This window comes from Mytilus californianus, unplaced genomic scaffold, assembly GCF_021869535.1.
Source record: "Mytilus californianus isolate M0D057914Y unplaced genomic scaffold, xbMytCali1.0.p SCAF_1, whole genome shotgun sequence".
In the NCBI taxonomy this organism is placed as follows: Eukaryota; Metazoa; Mollusca; class Bivalvia; order Mytilida; family Mytilidae; genus Mytilus; species Mytilus californianus.
Window position 1 is genome coordinate 77,848,457 of NW_026262581.1, and position 23,185 is coordinate 77,871,641.

The 23,185-nt window shown below is 32.6% G+C and overlaps 1 protein-coding gene across 1 annotated transcript; it reads right to left on the reverse strand.

The window, feature by feature from the left end:
• Positions 1–1,059: 1,059 nt before the first annotated feature.
• On the reverse strand, positions 1,060–22,359 carry LOC127738003 (chitin synthase chs-2-like). Its single transcript, XM_052249011.1, has 6 exons — positions 22,216–22,359; positions 21,748–21,883; positions 19,388–19,588; positions 17,421–18,349; positions 9,537–9,599; positions 1,060–1,239 (listed from the first exon to the last, which is right to left on the reverse strand). The coding sequence occupies exons 1-6, from the start codon at positions 22,357–22,359 to the stop codon at positions 1,060–1,062; spliced, it is 1,653 nt and encodes a 550-aa protein (XP_052104971.1).
• Between the last annotated feature and the right edge of the window lie 826 nt (positions 22,360–23,185).

Consider the following 23,185-nt stretch of genomic DNA (forward strand, 5'->3'; position numbering starts at 1 on the left):
ACTCAAATCTATGGTGGGTTCCAAATCCATGGCAGATTCCTAATCTATGGTAAAGGTGACGTCATGCCACCCCAAATCTATGGCAGATTGTTTTACAATCCTAATCTATGGCAAGTTTTGTAATTTCCTAATCTATGGCGGTTTTTTTGTTCTTTTCAAATCTATTTCAATTTTTTTGCAAATGGAAAACAATGCAGTATATATACGACCAATGACTTGTCTTAAACAAGTGGGCATGTACGACGGGAGCATGTATATAAATATTTGTGAAATTTCATAATGGTCAACCAAATCATGTTGGCAACCAATCAAATTCGTAAATGATGAAATCATATACCTTAATACAGACTTCAAGATTGAAATGATGTGCACCGTAAAAATAAACATTTTTTAATCTGTGAATGTTACCTATTTAACCCATTCATTAAACCAACTAGTAAGTCCCTTATAAACAAAAAAGGGGATAGTTTTTTTTATAAAACAAAAATGATAAATAAAAATGAACAGTTTGAGTTTTCAAATAATATTTACTTTATCGTTAATATAATTTTTATTTGAAGACGATTTAAATCAAATTGGTATCCGATAATTTTATCTTTCACTTTATAAACTTTGCCAGCTGTAGACAGTAAAATATTTACTATAACTCCTTTTCTAAAATATCCGGTACTGAAAAAAGTGGTGCCCTTGTTCATCGCGGGTTTCGGCCGGTACAGCACATTTTGTCCCTCTTCCGGATAATAAGTCATATCTTCCTTTAAACCATCCGCAAATTGTTGTCGAGGGAAATACCTTCATCTGGAATCGTGTTCAAATCTATGAGTTTCGCCAACGTTTGCGGTGGCGACGATGTAATATTGCGTTATTCTATTGTGACGTAATTTAAAGATCTGCCATAGATTTGGAGAAAACAAAAATCTGCCATAGATTTGATTTGTTTGACGTTTGTTACGTCACATTTGCCATAGATTAGGAATCTGCCATAGATTTGGAACCCGCCATAGATTTGAGTCCTACATATCTATCAGCTATAGTGCTAAATTGTAAATAATAAGGACGTCAGTCATTTTTGCCATCATATGTTGACATCTTTGGTGCTGTGGGACCAACATAATCTGAGTTTTTAAGATCATAAGCATTATATTTTCCTTTCAATAATTGAACCGGACCACTCTTTTTCTCTTTATCTGCTATGACTTTTTCTACTTTAATCAAAGTTTCTTTTTGTTGTAGTTGAGCCTGAATTATTTTTGAATATTCATGTATATCTTTTATTTCTTCATTTTCTGATTTAATCATTTCCTTCATTTGCTCAGTTTGTTCTTCTTTCTGTTTTGTATAGACGTCTCTTTGTTGTTCAAAAATAAGCCTTTGTTCTTCTAGATGTGCTTTACTCTGTTCAGAATTTCTCTCTATTTTTGTTTGTAATGCCTCTGCCATATCATCTCTTGACTTTTCTACCGACAATATTTAATGACGTAGTGACTCAATAGTATTTTGCAAGACCTCTTGACCTTCATCTGCATCTTCTGGGTCTTCTAAACAAATAATGTTCTCACTTAACAGTGCAGTCCACAATGATTGTGGTATTTCTGATATCTCTTCTAAATTATCTAGATTAAGTAAACCCACTTCTTCTCTCTTTGCAATTATTGCTAAGGCTCTAGTTTCACCAATCTTTTTAATCGCTTATAACTGTGTAAAGGTAGCTTTGTTTATATTTATAGGTTTTGCCATTTTAATTTATCTTGGCGCAATGTTTATAAATATGCGGTTTATTTTTCAATGATTAACCGTATTGCGGATTGTCAGTAAAACTGACACAAGCAATTTTGTCGTTTTAGAAATTGAAAATTATCAAAGTAATTTCAATCGGTTGTCAAAAATCCTGACATTAGATTTCCATGATTATTATACTCATGAAATGTGTAATGTTTCTTTTTCTATAGGTACTATATTCATTTGGTTTTCTTTGTTGTGACCAATTTTCCTTTTTCAATTTTGCCGCCACAATGTCAGTAAACACTGAATGTCTCGAGTCGATTTAAAGTAGATTCGAACCGACTTCTGACACCAATGTTGTAATGGTGCAATAATTAGATATACCTTTCCAAATAGCAGTTACAGTTTTCGTATACAATACGATGTAATGGCAGGAATCTCAGGACTGGAATCCAACACAACGAGATCAGCTGAGCTCCGGAAATAATCTGCAAGGTTGCGCAGTAAATAACTGGTTAAGTCCCGGTATCAAATCCGGTTATGATATCGTCTTTCCGGACCTTTACTACATTACTTCTAATCATGTAATGTGACAGTCACTTTTGATTTCCATAAAGAATTTAACACCACAAATGGAGTTTTTCTAGGAGATGATTACAAACACATTCAGTCAGTGGTGCATGCCGATTGTCTAGTCTAAAGGCGCCAACCCTTCCCTACCATGGGATAGTGGTGTAAATATGTAACAGAACAACATAAGAACAAACTATAAAAATCAGTTGAAAAAGGCTTAACTCATCAGATAGATACAAAGCAGAAATACATCTAACAAAACAGAGTGGACGTGGCAGGGTACTTATACATGCCCATCACAAAAAAGACACTAAGCACAGATCTGAGAGTACTCGCAGTTACTGACAGCTAGTTCAAAGACAATAACAACTAATAAAAAATCATGCATCTAAGACTAAAATATCAATAAGTACACATCCAACGTCCAATGGATTTAGTGTAAAGACGTCATTAACAGTCAGAGAAAAACATGACCTTGTACAATGCCAAGATACAGGTATCGACAGATTGTAGTGCCATGAATGTGCAAATGTGTATATAAAAATGATATTTAGTTTGATTTTAATTTACCGATAACAAAATCAATATTAATACCAATAAAAACAATATTCAAAGAACTAATTATAGTGTTGAATTGGTAACCTTTTAGAAAAGTTTATTTAAAGGAGCGATAAGTTTACCCGAATCGTATCTAAATTTCCGGGCTCGGTAAACGGCATCCCCGTAAACATTAGGATGTGTTATCATTTTAGTTTGAATTGGCTTTAAATTAAAGGCCACATTAGTTTACCTCAATTCATAATGCGCCTCAGGTGCAGTAGAACTGGTACCGTTAATGTTATTACAGCTGTTCAAATCTGACAAATCCACTAAAAAGATAAAAATCGAGGTAAAAAAACCCAACAAAATTGGAAATGGAAAAAGAAAATAAATCTGTTGCGCTTTTCTGGATTTTCCTTCATGAGCAAAGTTCATGATGTCAAAAATGTATACCAATCTGAACACGTGAAGGGCTGTATGACCAAAGGGTACCTAAAAGAAGAAACAAACACATTTATGGTCAAATTAGCCCGAGGAAGATGTTTTTCTCTTGATAATATTGCAGTTTATCATATTTGTTTTGAATCCACATAATTTAAATTGGAAGCCAGTAAGTAGTTAAAATACAATGTACCAAAAATCATCGGACCATCTATGATATAACTCCTGTAGCCTTTGCTGTTAATAGGTGTCAAAACTACACCAAGTTTAAGTATATTGTTTTTCGAAGCCTTATTAGTTTTATTTACGACAAAACAATAGAAGGTAGCCTAAAGGGGATAGCATATCGCCTATATTACGGATAATATCATATTTACAGATAAGATGTTTAAACTATTATAGAATGTTTGAAAGTATCCACAGGCTTCTGTATTTGAAAATTAGTGGCAACAGTAGTTTGGCGTTGTTCAAAATCTCATAAATCCAATTAAAAAGATACTAATCAAAGTAAAAAAAAAAAAATCTTACGTAAATTCGCATGATCTTCAGTAGGAGCAAGACCGGATGCGTCTACAAGATAATCGTTTCTCCTATATATGATTCATTCGGCAAGCGAATCCAATAAAAGCTACTTCAAGTTTAGGCAAAGTTTCGCTCATAAATATCAGCTTCATAAACTTTTTTATTCTAGCTTACAGTACAAATTGTGAAATGTATGCACTAACAATGTCTAACAAATGGTAAACCTTTACTGTTGCAGAAGGTGTCATTAATAAATACATTCATATGTTTAATAAACTCGGGATTATGAGTTTTTATTTCATCCACAACGTATCTGGTATCTTGTCAGAATTTATAATTTTCTCTTTTTAATGTTTATGCACGTAAGAAGATTCATAGCAAAAAAGACAAAAGTTCTGCAATCAGAAGCGCTCAGTTGGTACCAATAGGAAATCCTGTGATTTGAGTTGACTGAATCTTGTAATAACGTACACAGATATCGTAATACAAGAAAGTGAAAGCATTTACCACAGTCATCTGCGCCTACCCAGAAAAAGTTATTTTCGATCTGTTATGACTAAGTTGAGAAGAAAGACAGTCTTGTTTTATTTTTACTACAATAGATAAATTTCAGACATGATTTATCTTAATCAGATTTAATTAGATAACCAAAATATTTGATCAAATTTTGTGGAAGAGTGCACAGGGTCGAAAAATCACCAGCGCAAAAACACAATACAACGGCACACGATTATCAAAGACAGTTATTATTTTGTTAATATATAGAAAAATATATTTGTCACAGTGATCCTTCTAGAAAATTGAAATACCAAAAACACTATTGTATGATACACGAGGGGTATTGTATATAACTTATAATATCACATTCCTATGCATTTTGTAATATGTTACTTTATCTTTTAGTTGAGATTGTTATGTGATAAATGGGAGATAACTCAATTTATACTTTGACCAATCACTCATTTAAAATTATATTATGCGTACGATACTTACGTTCAGTATATTTTTTTATAAAATGTTTCGCTTTTCCTGACGTCCAAATGTGTATCTCGCAAACATTGAAACCAGTGAACGAAGAATTATTCAAATATGTCTCTACTACAGGCATAACAAGATAGTAAGTACAATTTTTAAAATCATTTGGTTTTGACAATAGAAGTAAAAAAAGGTTAACATGCTGGCTTTTTCATATACTCTTTAAAATATATATATAAAAAACGTACATTTGTCAATTTTTCTAATGGAATGCGTCCTATGATGAAAAATGATATACATTTTACTTTAAGATGATAAACATACACATATACATGCATTAGGTAGTATGACTTTAAGCGGAGTTAAGGATGTTCGCTACTCTGTTTCAAAATAACAAGCTTTTTAAAAGACTGTCATAAGTTGATAGTATATAAAAAAGGAACTAAGGAAGCAGAAAAATATGAAAAAATAACAAGGATTTTATAGCATTTTCAAATATGGCTTTTTAAACTATATGTAATAAAATTATGAAAAGAAAAGCAGGGGTAAGCGGGAAATTTTTTTTAATGGCAGTACATGGATAAAACCAGAGGATTCCGAATATCTGGCAAAAAATCAAAAACAAGAGGAGCGAACATCCTTAAAATAATAACCTCCGCAACCTTTAGCATATTTTACGGACAATGGCCAACTTTTGGAAATATGCATCAGTTAATATCATGAATCTGCCATTTATCATAGGCTAAAATACATGTTCGGATGACCATACTAAAATTATGTTATGATAGTACGTTGCGACATATTACTTTTAAATGTTCGTACAATCCAGCTATCATTCTTAATTTATGGAATAACTGTCCCAAATAACATACCACTGACCCCAACCAACTGTAGATTAATAAGAAGTAAGCAAATACCACGCATTCTACGTCAAAGTTGTATTTCTACATTTACAGTGTTACTGTATTATGTACACTGTTACTGACATACTGCTAACTTTGTCCTTAGTATATATTGTCTGATACATATTTTATTTGCATGATGTTTCTATATCTTTTTTGTATTACGTATATACTTTCTCCATTTCATTTCATTCATCCTGCCAAACCTCAGCTATTATTTACTTACATAGTACTTTTATAGTGAACAATACAAAAACAAAAATCGAAAAAAATACAAGAACGAGCACTCAGATTTATTTACGACCACTACAAAAGCTCTACCAACACCCATCTTGAACAGTCTAAACTACCAGCACTACAAATTAGATGGATGAGGACCATGACATTAGAGACCTACAAAATAATAAATAAATCCAGTTCGAATTTTTAACATGTTTGTAATCATTAAAGAAAATGCATATAATCTTAGGTCACGACCGAAAACAACGAGGTATGGTAAGAAATGATTGGGTGACGAGGAAACACTGACCTCAGTGACTTATTATTACTTTTTTATTTTCTGTTGTCATGTGCTTTGCTTATATTGATATATTATGCTTTTATTGCTTGTATGTATTTTATCTGAATATGCTGATCTGCACTTTGTATTGCATGAGCTTTGTCTTTATTGATATCTTCTGCCTGCATGTGTTTTATATGTTTTATATGTAAATGTTGCTTTGTTTTCTATATTGCATGTGTATTGTATATTGGGCTTTGTATTTGATTATATGTGCTGCTTGTATTGCTTGTATGTGCTGTATATGTAATAGGAAATAACAAAGGATATGGGGTATCCATCCATGACACAAAATCAGTACATGCACAGCAAAATATTTGCTATCCAATAATTGATCCTGTTTTGTTATCATATATCACTTAGAGCCCATGTTCTATTGTCGAATGTTTTTTATGGACCGACTTTGAATAATGATGAGTTCACTTTTACGTAATACAAATGTACTATTCATATCCCCATTTGTCCATTGAAATGTGTGTCGAAATTTTCTTAGGAACTACCATCAGTACTTCCTGAAATTTGTAATTAAACTTCCAGTGAGCATACATCTCTTTATTTTTATATGTTTTATTATGTGATAAATTTTCTTATTTCCCGAACACTTATATATTCTAACACATAATGGTCATGTATGTTTTCTCAAGAACCACAAATCTGGGCTTTTTGAAGTTGTAATAAGCTTCACGTGAGTATGCCATACCGTATTGTGTGTTTTCACATCCAATGAGCACCAACTTCAAGTTTAAGGAATACATATAGCGGTTGAATCATCTGTGAGCAATATCTCATGGTTAAACTTGTTAATTTTGCATACATAGTAATTATTTGAAATAAACATTGAAATTTAAAACTAGTAAGATGACCAATGGACGTGTGCGTTTCAAGAAATGATGAGTTTAATTCGTTTGCAGCGATTATATTATCTAGCATAATTTGCTTAAATATATAATACCTTTACAGAAACAGACAAGCACTAAAATTGTCATACATATATAATACCTTTACAGAAACAGACAAGTATTAAAATTGTCATACATATATAATACCTTTACAGAAACAGACAAGTATTAAAATTGTCATACATATATAATACCTTTACAGAAACAGACAAGTATTAAAATTGTCATACATATATAATACCTTTACAGAAACAGACAAGTATTAAAATTATCATACATATATAATACCTTTACAGAAACAGACAAGTATTAAAATTATCATACATATATAATACCTTTACAGAAACAGACAAGTATTAAAATTGTCATACATATATAATACCTTTACAGAAACAGACAAGTATTAAAATTGTCATACATATATAATACCTTTACAGAAACAGACAAGTATTAAAATTGTCATACATATATAATACCTTTACAGAAACAGACAAGTATTAAAATTATCATACATATATAATACCTTTACAGAAACAGACAAGTATTAAAATTATCATACATATATAATACCTTTACAGAAACAGACAAGTATTAAAATTATCATACATATATAATACCTTTACAGAAACAGACAAGTATTAAAATTGTCATACATATAGTTAAATGAATATTAACTGAATACACTGCAACAAGTTTTAAAAGGTATTCAAGTATGATAAATCATAAACAAGTTTATTCCTTATTCCCTTTATTTTAAATTCTAGTAGGTTTCAGTTATTACAACTTTCAGATTTTGACCTTTCGAGTAATTTAAAACAAATACATTGCACTTTTTCCGTAATTAACTATTAAGGCAATGCAAAGTACAGTTTTGTAATACATTAGACTTTGTCTTGCGTTTTAGAACACTTTTGTTTCTGCATAATGTTGTATATAGCAATATGAAGATGTGGTATACATGTGTAACTGCCAATGAGACAACTCTCCAACAGAGACCAAATGACATAGAAGTTCACAACTATAAGTCACCGTATCGCATAGTCAGCGATAAAAGGCACAAAAAGGACAAATGTTAAACAATTCAAACGAGAAAACAAACGGCGTGAATTATATAAAACAACAATGAACGAAATACAAATATGATATACAGCAACAAAACACAATCACTAAATTACAGGATCGATCCTTACTTGGGACAGGCACATACAGAATGTGGCGGGGTTAAACATATTAGTGGGCGAGGAGGAGTTTCGCTGACAAGGCAAATGGACAGACGAAAAAACAGATGGACTGACTCACTAAAAAATACTAAACCCGCAATACTATTAGTATATTAAAGTTAATAAACTCTTTTGTCTCCCCATTTTCACATGTTTGACCTGGAACCCACACTAAGGTAGTGTTCTAAAATGTTGTAAAGTTTCATCACGATCGCAAGGTCGTTTAAGATTGTTGCGCTGAAAGGCACGTGGAGAGACAGACAGACAGAATGACAAAATGTGCAAAATAGGCAAATGATTTTATAGTTGTTTTCTAGGAATCGCTTATTTGTTCCATTACTGTTTTTTTTTCAAGCGATCATTTATTTGATATGCCTGTAAGGAAAAAAACAAATCCAAAAGAAAAAAAAAATGAGGAACAATCAGAAGTTTGAACGAACCTGCCAAGGGAAGTAAAGGCATCCATGCAGAGAGATATAAGGTCGACGAATCGAAAATATTACCTCATGTTCGGGCTGGTATTTGTCTAGACGACAGCTTGACTTGATAATGCAGAAAAAAATATCAAAACAACAATAACAAAACAGTATATTAATTCTATTACAGTAATAACAAGTTATATTTTATTGATGTGTCTTCATATGTCTGTAATAGCTTGCAGCCCAATTATATGTCTTCCCACATACATCACAACGATGCATATTATCACTATGCTTCCCAGTATTATGATTGCGAAGGCCAACTTTACATGAACATTGCATGTTACACTCAAAACATTTTGCCTCCTTCTTTTCGTGACATTTTGCTTCATGTGTCTGCAGCAAATGCTTGTAAAAGAAGGATTTTCTGCACTTAGAACATTTGAATGGTTTGTAATGTTGATGTTTGTTTACATGCCCATTAAAGTGCTGTTTACTGATAAAAGTTTTATCACAGTAAGGTCACTTCTGATCAAAATTACCAATTACTTTCATCATGTGGTATGCCAGACCCGGTCTACTCCTAAAGGTCTTCGAACAATGACTGCAAATCAAACCATCTCCATGTTTAATATTCTGGTGATCTCTTAACAGAGATTCGCCCTGGAATTTTGAAGGGCATGCATCACATTTAAAATTAAGGTCCATAATGTGAGATCTCTTATGCTTAGAGATGCTACTCGGCCATCTTGTGGTAAACTCACACTGCTGGCATACACGTTTGGGTTCATTCTCTTCCTCTTCTGTTGTGGAGCCGACCACATGACCTGTAAATTAAAAACAAAAATGAATCATAAAAGCTTCCATACGTGTAGGGAGAGTATCGGATATGTATTGTTTGGATGCGTTCATAAAGAAATTTAATAGATGTAACATATGTGAACAATAATTACGACGATGTTCATAATACCTTTATTTGATTGATTTTGCTTCAAAAACCAATTAAGAAATTGGAAAGATGCTACCAAACACATTTTGACGTTTAGCAGTGACATTAAAACTGCTTATTAACATACAATGTTACTTATGGTGACATTAAAAAAATACTGCTATCATATTTTAAAAGTATTGCATCCATATTAGAAGTTATAGCATTTGTTTGTTTATGTACACAAGAAAAACACAGCACTTCAAATTTTACACGGACATAATCTTTTGCTTTTAACTAACTATTGAATATATATTTAGACTTAATTGTTGGTTGTATTTGAACAATATGTTTTAAAATTGGTATTTTCTTAACAAAATCTTACCTTGATTCTTGTTGAACTGGTGTACATGATTATTTCCCCATCAAAACGACCTCGAAAAGCAGGATATTGTCGATTTTCCGCTCTAGCGATTTATTGTTGTAGGAAAAAAAAAACAAACCTTCCATTCGACGCGTTATATAATCCAGATTTATTGAATTGATTTTTAAAAATATGAAACATATTTACAATTTCATATTAGACAATATCGCTTGTCCATATAAGAAACGTTTTTCTGCATTCGCTTTTTCCATAGACTGATGAATGTAAGAAGTATTAAAAAGTGTTTTTTTTTATACTTGTTTACTTTAAACTATCCACCAGAGACCAAAGAACATTGATTTATAAACTACAGGTCACCCTTAGGCCTTCAACAATTAGCAATGTCCATACTATAAAGTCAGCTAAAAAAGGCCTGTACATGACACAATATGAGGCATTTAAAAAAATTAAACAAATGGCCTGTAATCTCATTGGAAAAGCTTCACTCTGCCAGCTATATGAATAAGTAGTTAAGAAGACGTATAAATATATATTATATTAAAGCCATTTGCTGCAACTCATTTAATGAGAAAGGTAAACATGATAGATATACTTACTAGAGGTCTAATGAAATGGTTGAAGCTGTTAATTTTCTCCTTGATACTATTTATGTACGTTTCGGCAATAAAGTTTATCGACAGGTTGTAGGTATTCCTATGGGCACCAATTGCGCCCCTTTAATAGTAGACCTGTTATTGTACTGTTATGAATCACCGTTTATGATCAAACTCAGTAAAGACCCGTCTTAATTGCATTTAATTGATAAATTCAACAACACTTACCGTTATCTTTATGATATTTTTTCGTTAAATAATCAAGAATTTTCTAAATATACTGCCGAAATTTACCCAAAGGACACAACTCGTTCGCTATGCCCATGTCTGCTGTGACGTTTTGGATTTCAATTAACGTAATCTATGTATTACTGGTAAGTTATAAGTCAGGGATTTCGTTACCACAAATCACTTAAAACCTTTACTAAATTATTCCATAGATATAAAGATTTGGTTTTGAAGTTTGGTTGTACCTGTAGAAAACTTATTTCAAACGGGATAGCACATCCTAAATTTTACGGAGATGTTGTTTACCGAGCCTGGAAATTTAGAAACGATCCGGTTAAACTTATGGATCCTTTAAGTAAACTAATTTTAAAAGGGTTACCAATTGAACACTGTAATCAGATTTTTGAATATTGTTTTTATTGGTATAAATATTGATTTTGTTGTCAGTAAATTAAAATCAAACTAAATATTATTTGTGTATACATATGCACATTCATGGCTCTACAATCTGTCGATACCTGTATCTTGGCATTGCACAAGAGCATGTTTTCTCTGACTGTTAATGATGTGTACTGAGATTTTTATAGTTTGTTCTTTTGTTGAACTGTTACATCACTGTCCCAAGTTAGGAGGAGGGTTGGCGCCTTCAAACTAGTTTAACACCGCCACATTATGTATGTGCCTGTCCCAAGTCAGGAGCCTGTTATTCAGTGGTTGCCGTTTGTTGCTGTGTAACATATTTGTTTTTCGTTCATTATTTGTACATTTATTAGGCCGTTAGTTTTCTAGTTTGAATTGTTTTACATTTATCATTTCGGGGCCATTTATAGCTGACTATGCGGTATGGGCTTTGCTCATTGTTGAAGGCCGAACGGTGACCTATAGTTGTGAATTTCTGTGTCATTTGGTCTCTTGTGGAGACTTGTCCCATTGGCAATCATACCACATCTTCTTATTTTTATATATAAATACATTTCTTTGAATCAATTTTGGCAGCAAAAATTGACAAGTGAAACACAAATTCACATAACACAAGTATATATACTATTTGGGAGAATTTAGCATCTGAGATATTACAGATGCACATGTTTCTATGGCAATGTTTTTTAAAACTTAAAATTGTGGTACTTTATATCTATAAATAAGAAATGTCTATCATTCGTTTTTTCTTAAAAAAATATGATTGGTAGAGAAAACGGAGATATTGTCCCTATATATCTTTACAAAACAATTTGAAACATATTTTTTTTCTGGATAAATTTCTTAAATGGCTCGAATGGGTAACCCCCACTTTTTTTAACCTCACCTGGCCCAAAGGGCCAAATGAGCTTTTTCATCACTTGGCGTCCGTCGTCCGTCGTCGTCGTCGTCCGTTAACTTACGCAAAAATCTTCTTATCTGAAACTACTGGACCAAATCTTGTCATGGGGATGGGGAGAGGAGGTGTCTTATTTGTAATGAGTTGTACGGAGGAGACTGTTGAACTTGTACATATTTCAAGTTTGATTATATATAATAAGGGACATGGCAAAAAAGTAAGAAGAAATATTTGATTACGTTGTTGATTATATCATAAGTATCTGAAACAAATCAGATTTCGTATTTTTTAAAGATAAGAATAAAACCACTGCATGCACTGTGTGAATGCATCATGATCAGATATACATGTATGGCAAATGTATTTATCTCTCTAAGAAATAACATATTCATAAAAGCTATAATTTTAGGCAAAAATATATGATAGGGTATGTTTTTATAAAATTCAAAATATACGAAAAAGGTAGGGTACTGGAAGTCGCGGCGGCTTATCCCTACCAAAAATGTTTGAAGTGCACTCTCTCCCGTCACAAATAGAATTAGAAAGTAGTTAACCTTGTGGAAGTAAGAACCATCACATCCTAACCTAGGAACTTGATTGGCAAATGCTCACATTAATCTATGCCTGTTCCGTGTTAAATGTCTTATTTACACCATATCTCATGGCGGTGCTCCTCAGAAAGGATATACATATATAGTACATATATATAGCTAAGTCTTTGTTTTGCCATGAAAGACCTCAAAAGTCAGTTTGGTAACTAAAAAAGAACTTTCTCTTAGGCTGTTTCCATATCTACAAATGATACTTTGAATAATCCTTTATAGTTTTAATTAATTCTAATGGAAATTGCAAGCAACAAGTTGATGACATTTGAAATGGAGTAATGGCTAAGTCCGTGATTTACCATGGGAAACCCCTAAAATCTACTTTTGCTTCTGCAAATAGTACCTAATTACCCTTCCAATTTTTATTGAATTCCCATGGAAACGTTTACAGATATGTTGATATCAAACTTCTCGATTCATAAAAATTGCTTTTTTTTAATTGTTACTTTTTGTCTGTTTCCATGGGAAGCCAGTCATAAAAAGTGGATTATTTTTCTTATATTGCCGGTGACCCCAACATTGTTTTCCAATTTTATAAAATAAAGACATCAAGCTTTTCAGTATGAAAAAATTAGCAACTTATGTCATTTGTTTTTGCTGTGAATATTTAATCAAAGCTGTTTTATATCTATTTTCCCTATATATCCATTTATAAATTAATTAGCCTATTGGCACCCATTTTCAGAGGTCGAAAAATCTCTTGGATGGCCGGTGACCCCCAAAATTTATTGCACTTTTTTTATAACCATACAACAAAGTTTAAGTTCACAAAGTATGAGAAATTTCTGTCATTTTGTTTTCTATACCCCGGAACTACCTTAAGTGACAGGATGAAAAGAAATAATGTCCTTGGAACGAAACGCTACATTTTGAAGAAGGATATTCTGTTTAGTTACATAATCTTTGTCGCGTCAAAAAGTTATGTCCAAATACTCCAAAAAGATAATTGGAAAGGTCCACATATTGTTCTGAATAAACGGAATTATGTAATTTCCTGCTTTCAGAAAATTCATAGACCAAGCCTAAATGAAGTAGACAGTAATTTAACGATATTTTAATCACGTAAATCGATAAGGAAGAAACAAATCAAGGTTAAAAGCTAATACCAAGGGAATCGTATAAACTCTAAAAAAAGGAATGAGACCGGGCGAGGGTAAGCGTCTTTTGCTATTCATGCATCACAAGCCATGCGAATCCACATCCAGTCAAAATGTCACAATCGGGAATAGGACACAATTTGTAAATTACAGATCCTACGACTATACTGGTATCTTATGATCTCTAGTGTATTGAGACACCGACGCAGCGAAAGACAGGTTGAAGCCCTCTCTTTAAGAAAATGTTCCAAACTGGTTTTGAATAGTAATTATGAATCCTGCTATATCCATTAGTCTGTCCAGAGATATAAAAACTAATCACTAACGGTGATGCGATTCTTTTTTATAATTGCAGGTTACAGTATAAACTTGTATTCTATGCCACAACTATAGATTTTACCAATAAATAATGTGCAAACTGAGCATCAAGTGGCTTTGGTTAGAGTTGCAATGAATGCCGCATGTTGGTAAGCAAAAATGCTGCAAGTCAAAAGTGTAAGGAGGGAATTGAGTCTGAATATTAGTCCACAATGACGTTTGGAAAAGGGGAATATAACTATTCCTTAAGTTTTAAAGAGAGAGAGAGGAGAGAAAATGATTGTAGTGAGGGCTTATCCGGAGGAGAAGATAGTTTTGCAGAAATACCGCAAACAAGAGCACCAATAAAGGATAGAAAACCTTCATCAAAGAAACATAGAACGGTATTTGGAAAATTAACCGGACCAACTATTCGACTTTTGGGTTGGCACAAGGAGATAGGTAGGAGCGTAATAAGTCAAAAGGAGAGGAGGAGGAGTCAAAAGAGAGAAAGATATATCAAAAGAAGAGACGACGAAGACAAATGAAAAGAAGAAAAAATAAAAAAGAGAAGAGCAGAGAAAATAATCAGCGCGACCAGGGACAGAAAGAGAATATACCAGATGATGAAGGAAGGAAAATAAATCTGAAAGGAAAAAAGGGAGGGAATGAAAAAGAAAGGAGTAAGAAGAGGGAGAACGTACATCAGCTTCTTGGAGACTAAGAAGTGTTTTCTTGTGGCAGCAAAGAGGCTGTTTCCATATGTACCTGCTTTTCGGAAGATGAAGATGATTGAAGATACACGATATTATGAGAAAATTCAGTTTTGAACCAGAAATCATTACTTGAACCAGAAGAATAGTCGATCGTGATGCAGATATCCTCAGAAAGCGAAGAAACACCTGTCATCTTAGAAACAACAACTCTCGCCAACAGTTTGACAGCTATTTTCACTTGCGATACCATCACTACACATATACCCACAGTCCCATAAGATAACTTAAGGGCGTACGATACAGTTTTGATCCCACGGTGATTGTTTTACGAAAATTTGCATACAAGCTATTTTTCACTTAGTTAATTCAAATACGAAATAAAAAATATACCTTCATGTGCTAAATTTTACGATAAATGGGGTCGACATTTACTTAAAATTTCGGTTTCTTGTACATTTCTATCATTTGAACAGACATACTTAACTTTTTTGTTTCAAAAGATAACCACATGCAGATTTTTTGTGAAACGATTTGGAATTTTTCTTTACAGAAGTATGCTCTTAATTTATGTAACAATTCTTTGAAAATAATTCATTTTTATTAAAATTTCATGATTTTAGTAAAAAACGGCATTTTTTGCTGCATATTTATATAATTTAAAAAAAATTCATCGGTGATTTTTTCATAAAAATTGGAACAAATAATCATGCAGTATCAAGTCAATTGTCATTTTAAAAAAGAGGGGTCCATGTACTCGTTTTCAAGCTAATGACTAAAATCCCTCGAACGTCATTACCTCCCCTGTAACTGTATCGTATGCCCTTAAGATTGAATTAATGTAACATAGTCAGGATGCACGATTATGATTGAATGTTGGAGGATAGAAATTCTAGCAAAATTCTTTCAGTAATCAATCATTGTCCGTCGATTGTATCAGATATTATCGACACGGACTCATCTGTTATGCCTTACAAAATTATTGGGAGAGCATGCTACTTTGTCGGTAGGGATCCAAAAACACTTAACCCTTACATTGAATTATCTTAGAAATAAAGGCCGTCTGAATAAATAAATATACATATATACATATCTTCTTATTTATATATATATGTCTACTATAACTGCTATTCCTATTGATGAAATGTGTTCTTAATGAATCCAGTATTACATTGTACATCTTTATCAAAAACACTAAAAAAATACTTACGTGTTGGATTGTGAAATGAAAGTACTCAATGCTTATTGAATCGTTCATTTTCACAGTATGATTATTATAAGTAAGTTATTTATTTTATCCCTTAAGATTTTTTTTCAAATTGTTTAAAATTCATCCTGTATAATATTTTTTATGTATGATTCCTTTGAAATCATATAAAATTGCAGATAAAAGAGAACAATTTTTTAATTTTCTTTATATTTGTTCGTTCAGTGAGCTGTTATAAGGTTTTAATCTTGATGATCTAGTATCTTTCATTATTCTGCTTACTATTCTTTCATTTGCGAAAAACCTCTTTTACTAAAACCTCACTGAGGTCTTATAGAACTAACACGAATATTTTAAAATATGTTCTTATTTCTTTTGTAATTATTTTAATTATATTGATGTCAGGAATAATAAGCTTAGATCATTGAAAACATATTTTGCATTCCTCATTAAACGTCACAAGCATGATTTATTCTAGCTCCTGCATGCCGACCAAATGTTCTGTAGTAAAGATTTGTTCTGTTTATATCTGTGTTGTGTGTTTGTACAGTTCTGGTGTTGAATCTTCTAGACGGACCTAATTTTTTTCTTATTGTCTCAAATCTTCGTCGAAAGTTTCTTTCATATTCGTTACTTGTCTGCTCATCATCACATGGATAATCTTGATCCGGTTCCTCATCACTTGGATAATCAGGCATATGTTCATCTGGTGTACTGGGTCTGTCAATACCATATACCCTTGAATCATATGATAAAGCCGATATACTCACGGTTTCCTCGTAGTCAACTTCTCGATCGGCACATTGCAAGGATTCTGTTTCCTTAAGGGCTTGTTTAGCCCACGCTTCTTCTGTTGCTTTTGAAAAAGACCACAGTCGTACACTTGATATTAGATGTAAAAAGGTGCCCCACCTGTGGATAAGCATTCCAATAAACTGCAACAATATTACTAATGCAAACACTACCAAAAAGGTAACAGACAAAGGTTCGTATTCGTTTAAAATGTAGAATTTCTTTAACTGATTCTCGTTGTTCTGAATTTGGAATACTGCCGTTGCAAACAAAAAATTCATCAATAAGAATCCAAATGCGACATTGTTTCTGAGAGTTTTAAGTTCTTTTTGGATTTCCTCTTTTTTCTGTTCGTCTTCTACAATTGGTTTAAGATACTTGTCAAGGATATCACGCCAAAATCCAGTTTCATTGTCCTTAATATTAACTTTTTCTTTGAATCCCAAGTATTCCATCGACTGCCAAGCATCAGGCTCTTGTCTTACTTTTGGACGTCTTGTTGCAGCACGTGGTACAATTGTCGCTCCAACATGTGGTTGCGTACCTGATTCTGTTTCATTACCATCGGTTTCCTGCTCAACTCCTGCTCCCAATAACTGCTTAATAAGCCTTGTTGTTTCTTTCACTACAGCCAAAACGCCTAGTTTCTGCAAACATCTAACTAGTACTGGAGGCTGTGCTGAATTAGTAAAATTTCCGGACTCCGTTTCCTCAATAACATCGTCTTCCGTTTTCTTTTCACGAGTACCCCACGTCACAACATGAATATTGCACATATAATACACGGTTAGGAAAATAAAAGTGGATGGAACTAGGAGGTAATATAGCAAACCATGAACCAGACACATTAACTCCTTTGGATGAGCAAATCCTGCGAATATGAAAATAAAAAGTATTTCGATGAAAAATATTACATTTGGACTGTACAATTTTTCTGTTGCGAGATTCACGAATAATCCTGCCGTGACGATAACCATTACTAAGGTGTACACTGTTGAAAGAAGCGCTGCTGCTGCAATTTGTTTGTCATTGCTACATTTCATGCATATGATGGTATATAAAACCACTGGTGTTACGGCGACGACGTATGAATGGAACATATTTATTTTCAGTACAGCATTGAAAGATCCGGTAATCATTAACGTAACCGTTCCGATACCAAGTAAACTGGAAGTAAGAACTACGAATTGGTATAAAATGAACAACGTGCTAATATTATCATTCATTTTCGTTGTTACCCTCCAAGATGATAGCAAGTCAATAATATTTGCTAGAGTTGACGGTGCCCATCGTCGCCTCTGCACGAAAAACTCTTGAAAGGTTTGTGGCGCAAATGTGAAGGCGTCAGCACTAGCAGCGTAATCTATTTTCCAACCCTGTTGTAGCACCAATGTACATAACCATCTGTCTTCACCTGTAAAATTAATGTTAGCAGATGAGAGATATATCGTTTGATCTGATTAAGAATGTTGCAATGAAAAAGCAAATTAACCAGAAAACTGATATCTCAGCAAGGGCCCGCCTGAACGTTTTTGTGAGAGGCACAGAAACAAATAAGTAATACTGATGCAAACAAAGCAATTCATGATCATGAGGTATTAGTTTTCATAAATTTTGATACCAGAGAGGTAGCCAACCAATAATTTTTGAGGAATCAATTTGACATATTATGCCTAAACATTTATTGCAGTTGAAATCTTAGCAATACAAATGTCTCTCAAAGTTTTTGATTTTGTTAACAAAAAAATAAAGTTTTTACCCCAACTTTGACATTGGGAATCAATTTGAAATAGCCTATTGTACCTTTATATCTATTTTGGTGAAAACATTTTTTTTTTTTTTTAAAGTTTTTGGTTTTTAACAAATGCTAAGATTTTATTACATTTCCTCAAATTTATACTTTCTGCAAATTAGACATCAAGAATTCGGGAAAACATGTTTTACCTTTATCGTTACTTTTGATATTGTAGCAAAATTATGTGCATTTTTTACAAAATCTTAATTTTTACGACCATTCCCCCAAATATTACGAAAATTGATTTTTGTCATGTGAAATAAATTTTGAAGCTATTTATCAATATTCGATGAATTTCTAGCACACCAAGACATTTCTCAAAATAGGTGATTGATTTTCACAAAAACTAAGTTTTTAAACACTGTGTTTGTCCAAATTTCACTTGAATTAGAAGGGACCTTCCTTTCATGATGTACATAAAAATTATGGAAATCGGTTGAAGCCATTTTGACTTGTCGTACGTAAAAGAAATGCTGGCGGCCAGACAGACAGGATTTCTATAGGGCACCACCGAGAGGCCCTAATTAAGAATGCATTTATATTTAATTTTAAACCACTTATCGTGCTGTAGTTAAAATATTTGTCGTTGAAAGTATTGAACTTTCTTTTAACTTTTATTAGTGGGACATTTAAGAGGGACTGATGAGAATTTTGTACCTTGTTCAAACTGGATGAAATGGCGAGCTTCCGTAGGAGGACTTGTATACATTCTCATCACATTGTCGTCCATTAAAGCAGAAGCACGAAATAAACTAAAGGCTCCTGGACAACAAAGCACACATCCAAACACATGTTCTGTAGCCTTTTGTAGCCAATGTCCGACAGCATATTCAAATTGTTGATACCATACAACAGGCCCTATAGAGAACAGCAATTAATTTAAACAATACAAAGAAAATCAATATAATTGTTTGCAATTTTACATCCAATAATCAACATTCATGACATTCAAATTACAATGTGCATGCAAAGTAATTTATTCATAGTAATATTTTAAAATGAACTCACAACAATGTTATTATTGGTTGACACCGTCCTAAATGGATATCCACCCAATGCCGTCACGTTATATTTATTTTGCAACCAATGAAACTACTCAAATTGTTTAGATTATAAACGGAAAATTTCAGCAACATAACAGCAAGACATTAGGACCTTTCTTGAATTTATCTTTGTTTCTTAAATATTTTTTTGGGTATCAAGCAGCTAAAGCCATGCTAACACTAATGATAAGTAAACTACCTCCCATTTCTACTTGAACTAGATACAAAAAGTATCCCAATGACAATGTGCAAAGATTTGTGACAGAAATTAACATTTTTAGGTAAAATAGAACTAAAGCATTATAGAAACTATTGCACAATAAATTCCCGTTCACGACGAACACGGTTTGGGGAGAATATACTCCCGGTTTCATTACTACCTATGCACCTTATAGCTGTTCCAAACTAGGAAAAGGTCATATTTGCTACGAACCTATTCGATACAGACACCAGGACGACAGGCAATCTTTTGAACTTGAAAAAGGGTTTTCACAAGATTAATAATAACAGCAATTATTTGCAACGGATCTGTTAGTCGCATAACATATATAATGTATATATTGTTTAAACATTTATTCATTTTAATACTTTATAACATTATTAAACCTGATCACAATTTAACTTGCGAAAAAAGCAAGAAAAAGGGGAAACATACAATTGAATATTTTCCCTCCGAAACATGACAATGTAAAGCAGTTTTATAAGATAAACGAGATGATACTTTATTCAGGAGAACAACTGAACTCGACGATACACTTTCAAAGGCTGAACAGATTTTACTAATATCAGATAATGTGGGTAGTGTATGCGTGTGTCTATAGCGTTTCAAATGCTTTATGTTCTACCGTGACACGGTAAAGCGTGGCAAGTCGATTAATATTCATAAATTGATCTTTTTCAATTCAGAGTTCTTTTTGTTATTTTAACGTTGTTAAAAAAAAAAGGTGAAACAGGTACATCTTAAACACACAGCTTGTCAAATTTCAGAAGGTGGGAAATTTAAGACCGGCTTTTGAACTAAACTATTTAGGGATCTTTTTCCTTAAATAAAAAAAACTTTCTCATTTTTAAAGGCAACTTTAAAAACATTTAAATGGCACGATTTTTTTATATATATAATTGTAAATAAAACATAGCAGGAGCGAATTCAAAGAGAAAAAGAAAGGAACATCCCAATTTTCTTGGTTAAAAAGGATGGGGGGCTGTACACATTTGCTTTCTATACTAAAATAAATTCGAGAATAATAAATTTTTTGAATATATAACGGACACTGATTTCGAAAACGAACATCCCAAAACCAAACAGGAGGGTTTTTTATTTCGCATAAGGCATTTTTTTTTCATTTAAAATTATTTTTTATTGATCCAAATTAAATGAATGAAAGATTTGAAGGTGCTTACATTGAAGCAACTATAACATTTAATGTTGTTTTGAAAAAGTACAAGTAAGAAAAAAAAAGGATTTCTGAGTCATAAACATATATCTTGTTTGTTTCGAAGCAGCATTCTTTTTTATTTTGTGTTCATATAAAATATTTTGGAACATTGAGGTAACCTGCTGGTTACTAACGCTTGTAAACAGGAAAACGTGGATAAAATTTACTTATTACTTCCGTTGCAAGTTATTGTCTTGTATGCGATGAAAAAAATTGTATTTTTCACTGTAGTACTGGACAAATGAAACTTTATTCCTACCAAGTATTTCTTTATTTGAAACAAATGTTAATTCTACACAGTTTTTTAAATGCCAATTAAAAAAAGACTAATAGGGGATAAACAATGGTGATATTACCCCCTGGAAGCCCCAAAATCGAATCCATTCTTCAAGCGTAGCACTATTTGATAACGGATATTTTGAATAGTGTTAACAAATATTTTCTAGCCTGTGCGAATTAATTTTGAATGATATATCATATAATAAGAGCTTGTAATAATATTCAAAGGAAGTTGATGAAATAACCAATATCTGCGCACCTGATCCAATAGGATGTATTCGACCACATACAGCGCCAACTTTTTCATTCTTGGTCATTTTGTCTATCAGTTTTTGTACTGCCTCAGGTTTGAAATCTACATCTCCGTCCAGAGCAAGAATGAAACTGTTATGAGCCTAGAACAAAACGATTTTAAATGTCACAAAACATGTATCAGATAAATGCAAAGAGCAGTTTCTGAAAGATAAACATATATTTTATTTTTATTAAGTTTGATAGGATTTTATTTTTCATCTGAATAAAAAAAATGTATCTACTCTTTGTTAGTACTAGTTGCATTTTTTTTCGCAACGATTCTTTTCAAATCGATATAATAAATAAGAGACAGAAATTTAATGAATTAAAAACAAAAGAAATCAAGCAGAGAGAGAGAGAGAGAGAGAGAGAGAGAGAGAGAGAGAGAGATTGATTGTGTCGATTGATAGCTTTTACTTTAAATCGTACAAACCCTTTTAACTTTGTCTTTGGGCAATTGGTTCAGTAACGATGTTGTTCGTCTGTAGTGATACCTTTTATTTGTTTCCTTCTCCAGTAAATCATCTTCCAAAATAGCGCCGATCATCTTGTATCCCAATAAGTAGTACATGTACATGATCTAAAAGTGCAATTAAGTAGGACAGTATATAAATAACACACAGCTGTAAGGGTGATAGTGCAGATTATTACCCCAAGAAAACATTGTCATCCGAGGTGAAGCCAGGGTTGACAATGTCTTTTAGGGGGGTAGCAATCTGCTCTTTCACCCTCTCAGCTATGTGTTATTTAATTTATTATACTGAATGTTCTGTTAAAACTGTCTATTAAATTTTAAATTTAAAGTACATGTAATAAACTATGACGTCTTGTACATAACAACCATCCGTATTTGATAAAGCACACAATTGATCAAGCGTCTACGTGAAGGGTAATAGAGTATTTGCCATGGGATAGAGTAAATTATCTCCCTCGTACTAACCAATCAAAATCTTGTATTTTGACATGAAGTATGATAATATATAAAAAATGGCTTAGGAAGTATGATTCTTTAAAATGTACAATACCAAGCGATATCTTTCTATTGCATTCAATTATCTGAATTCAATACGAAGACCTGTTGTTTTCTGTTGGAATAAACTTGAAACTTTCTTGAACCACAAAATATACTATACACACTGAAGCTTCGTGTGTGAAAATGATATCTAACTCTACAATGCTATCAAATATTACGATTTAAGCTTTTATTTCAATTTATCTAAAATTATCTGAACGTTGAGATTGCCATTACGCGTAATTTGACCTTTTTGGTTTTTGGAATTGATTCCTGAAATCAAAGGTAATGAAATAGTAAACAGGAATTATAGTCATTTCATTCTTTTTCACCGAACAACTACATCTTCCTTTTAATGGAAGATGCTTCATCATACAGCTGTTTCTGGTGT

What these genes read in the sequence shown, in the direction of transcription:
- LOC127738003 (XM_052249011.1), bottom strand. Translation starts at nt 22,359, where the DNA reads ATGTACATGTACTACTTATTGGGATACAAGATGATCGGCGCTATTTTG. An exon ending in CCAAAGACAAAGTTAAAAGG is followed by an intron (nt 21,884 to 22,215) that starts GTTTGTACGATT and finishes GTTTTGTTCTAG; the next exon opens with GCTCATAACAGTTTCATTCT. An exon ending in AATACATCCTATTGGATCAG is followed by an intron (nt 19,589 to 21,747) that starts GTGCGCAGATAT and finishes TGTTCTCTATAG; the next exon opens with GGCCTGTTGTATGGTATCAA.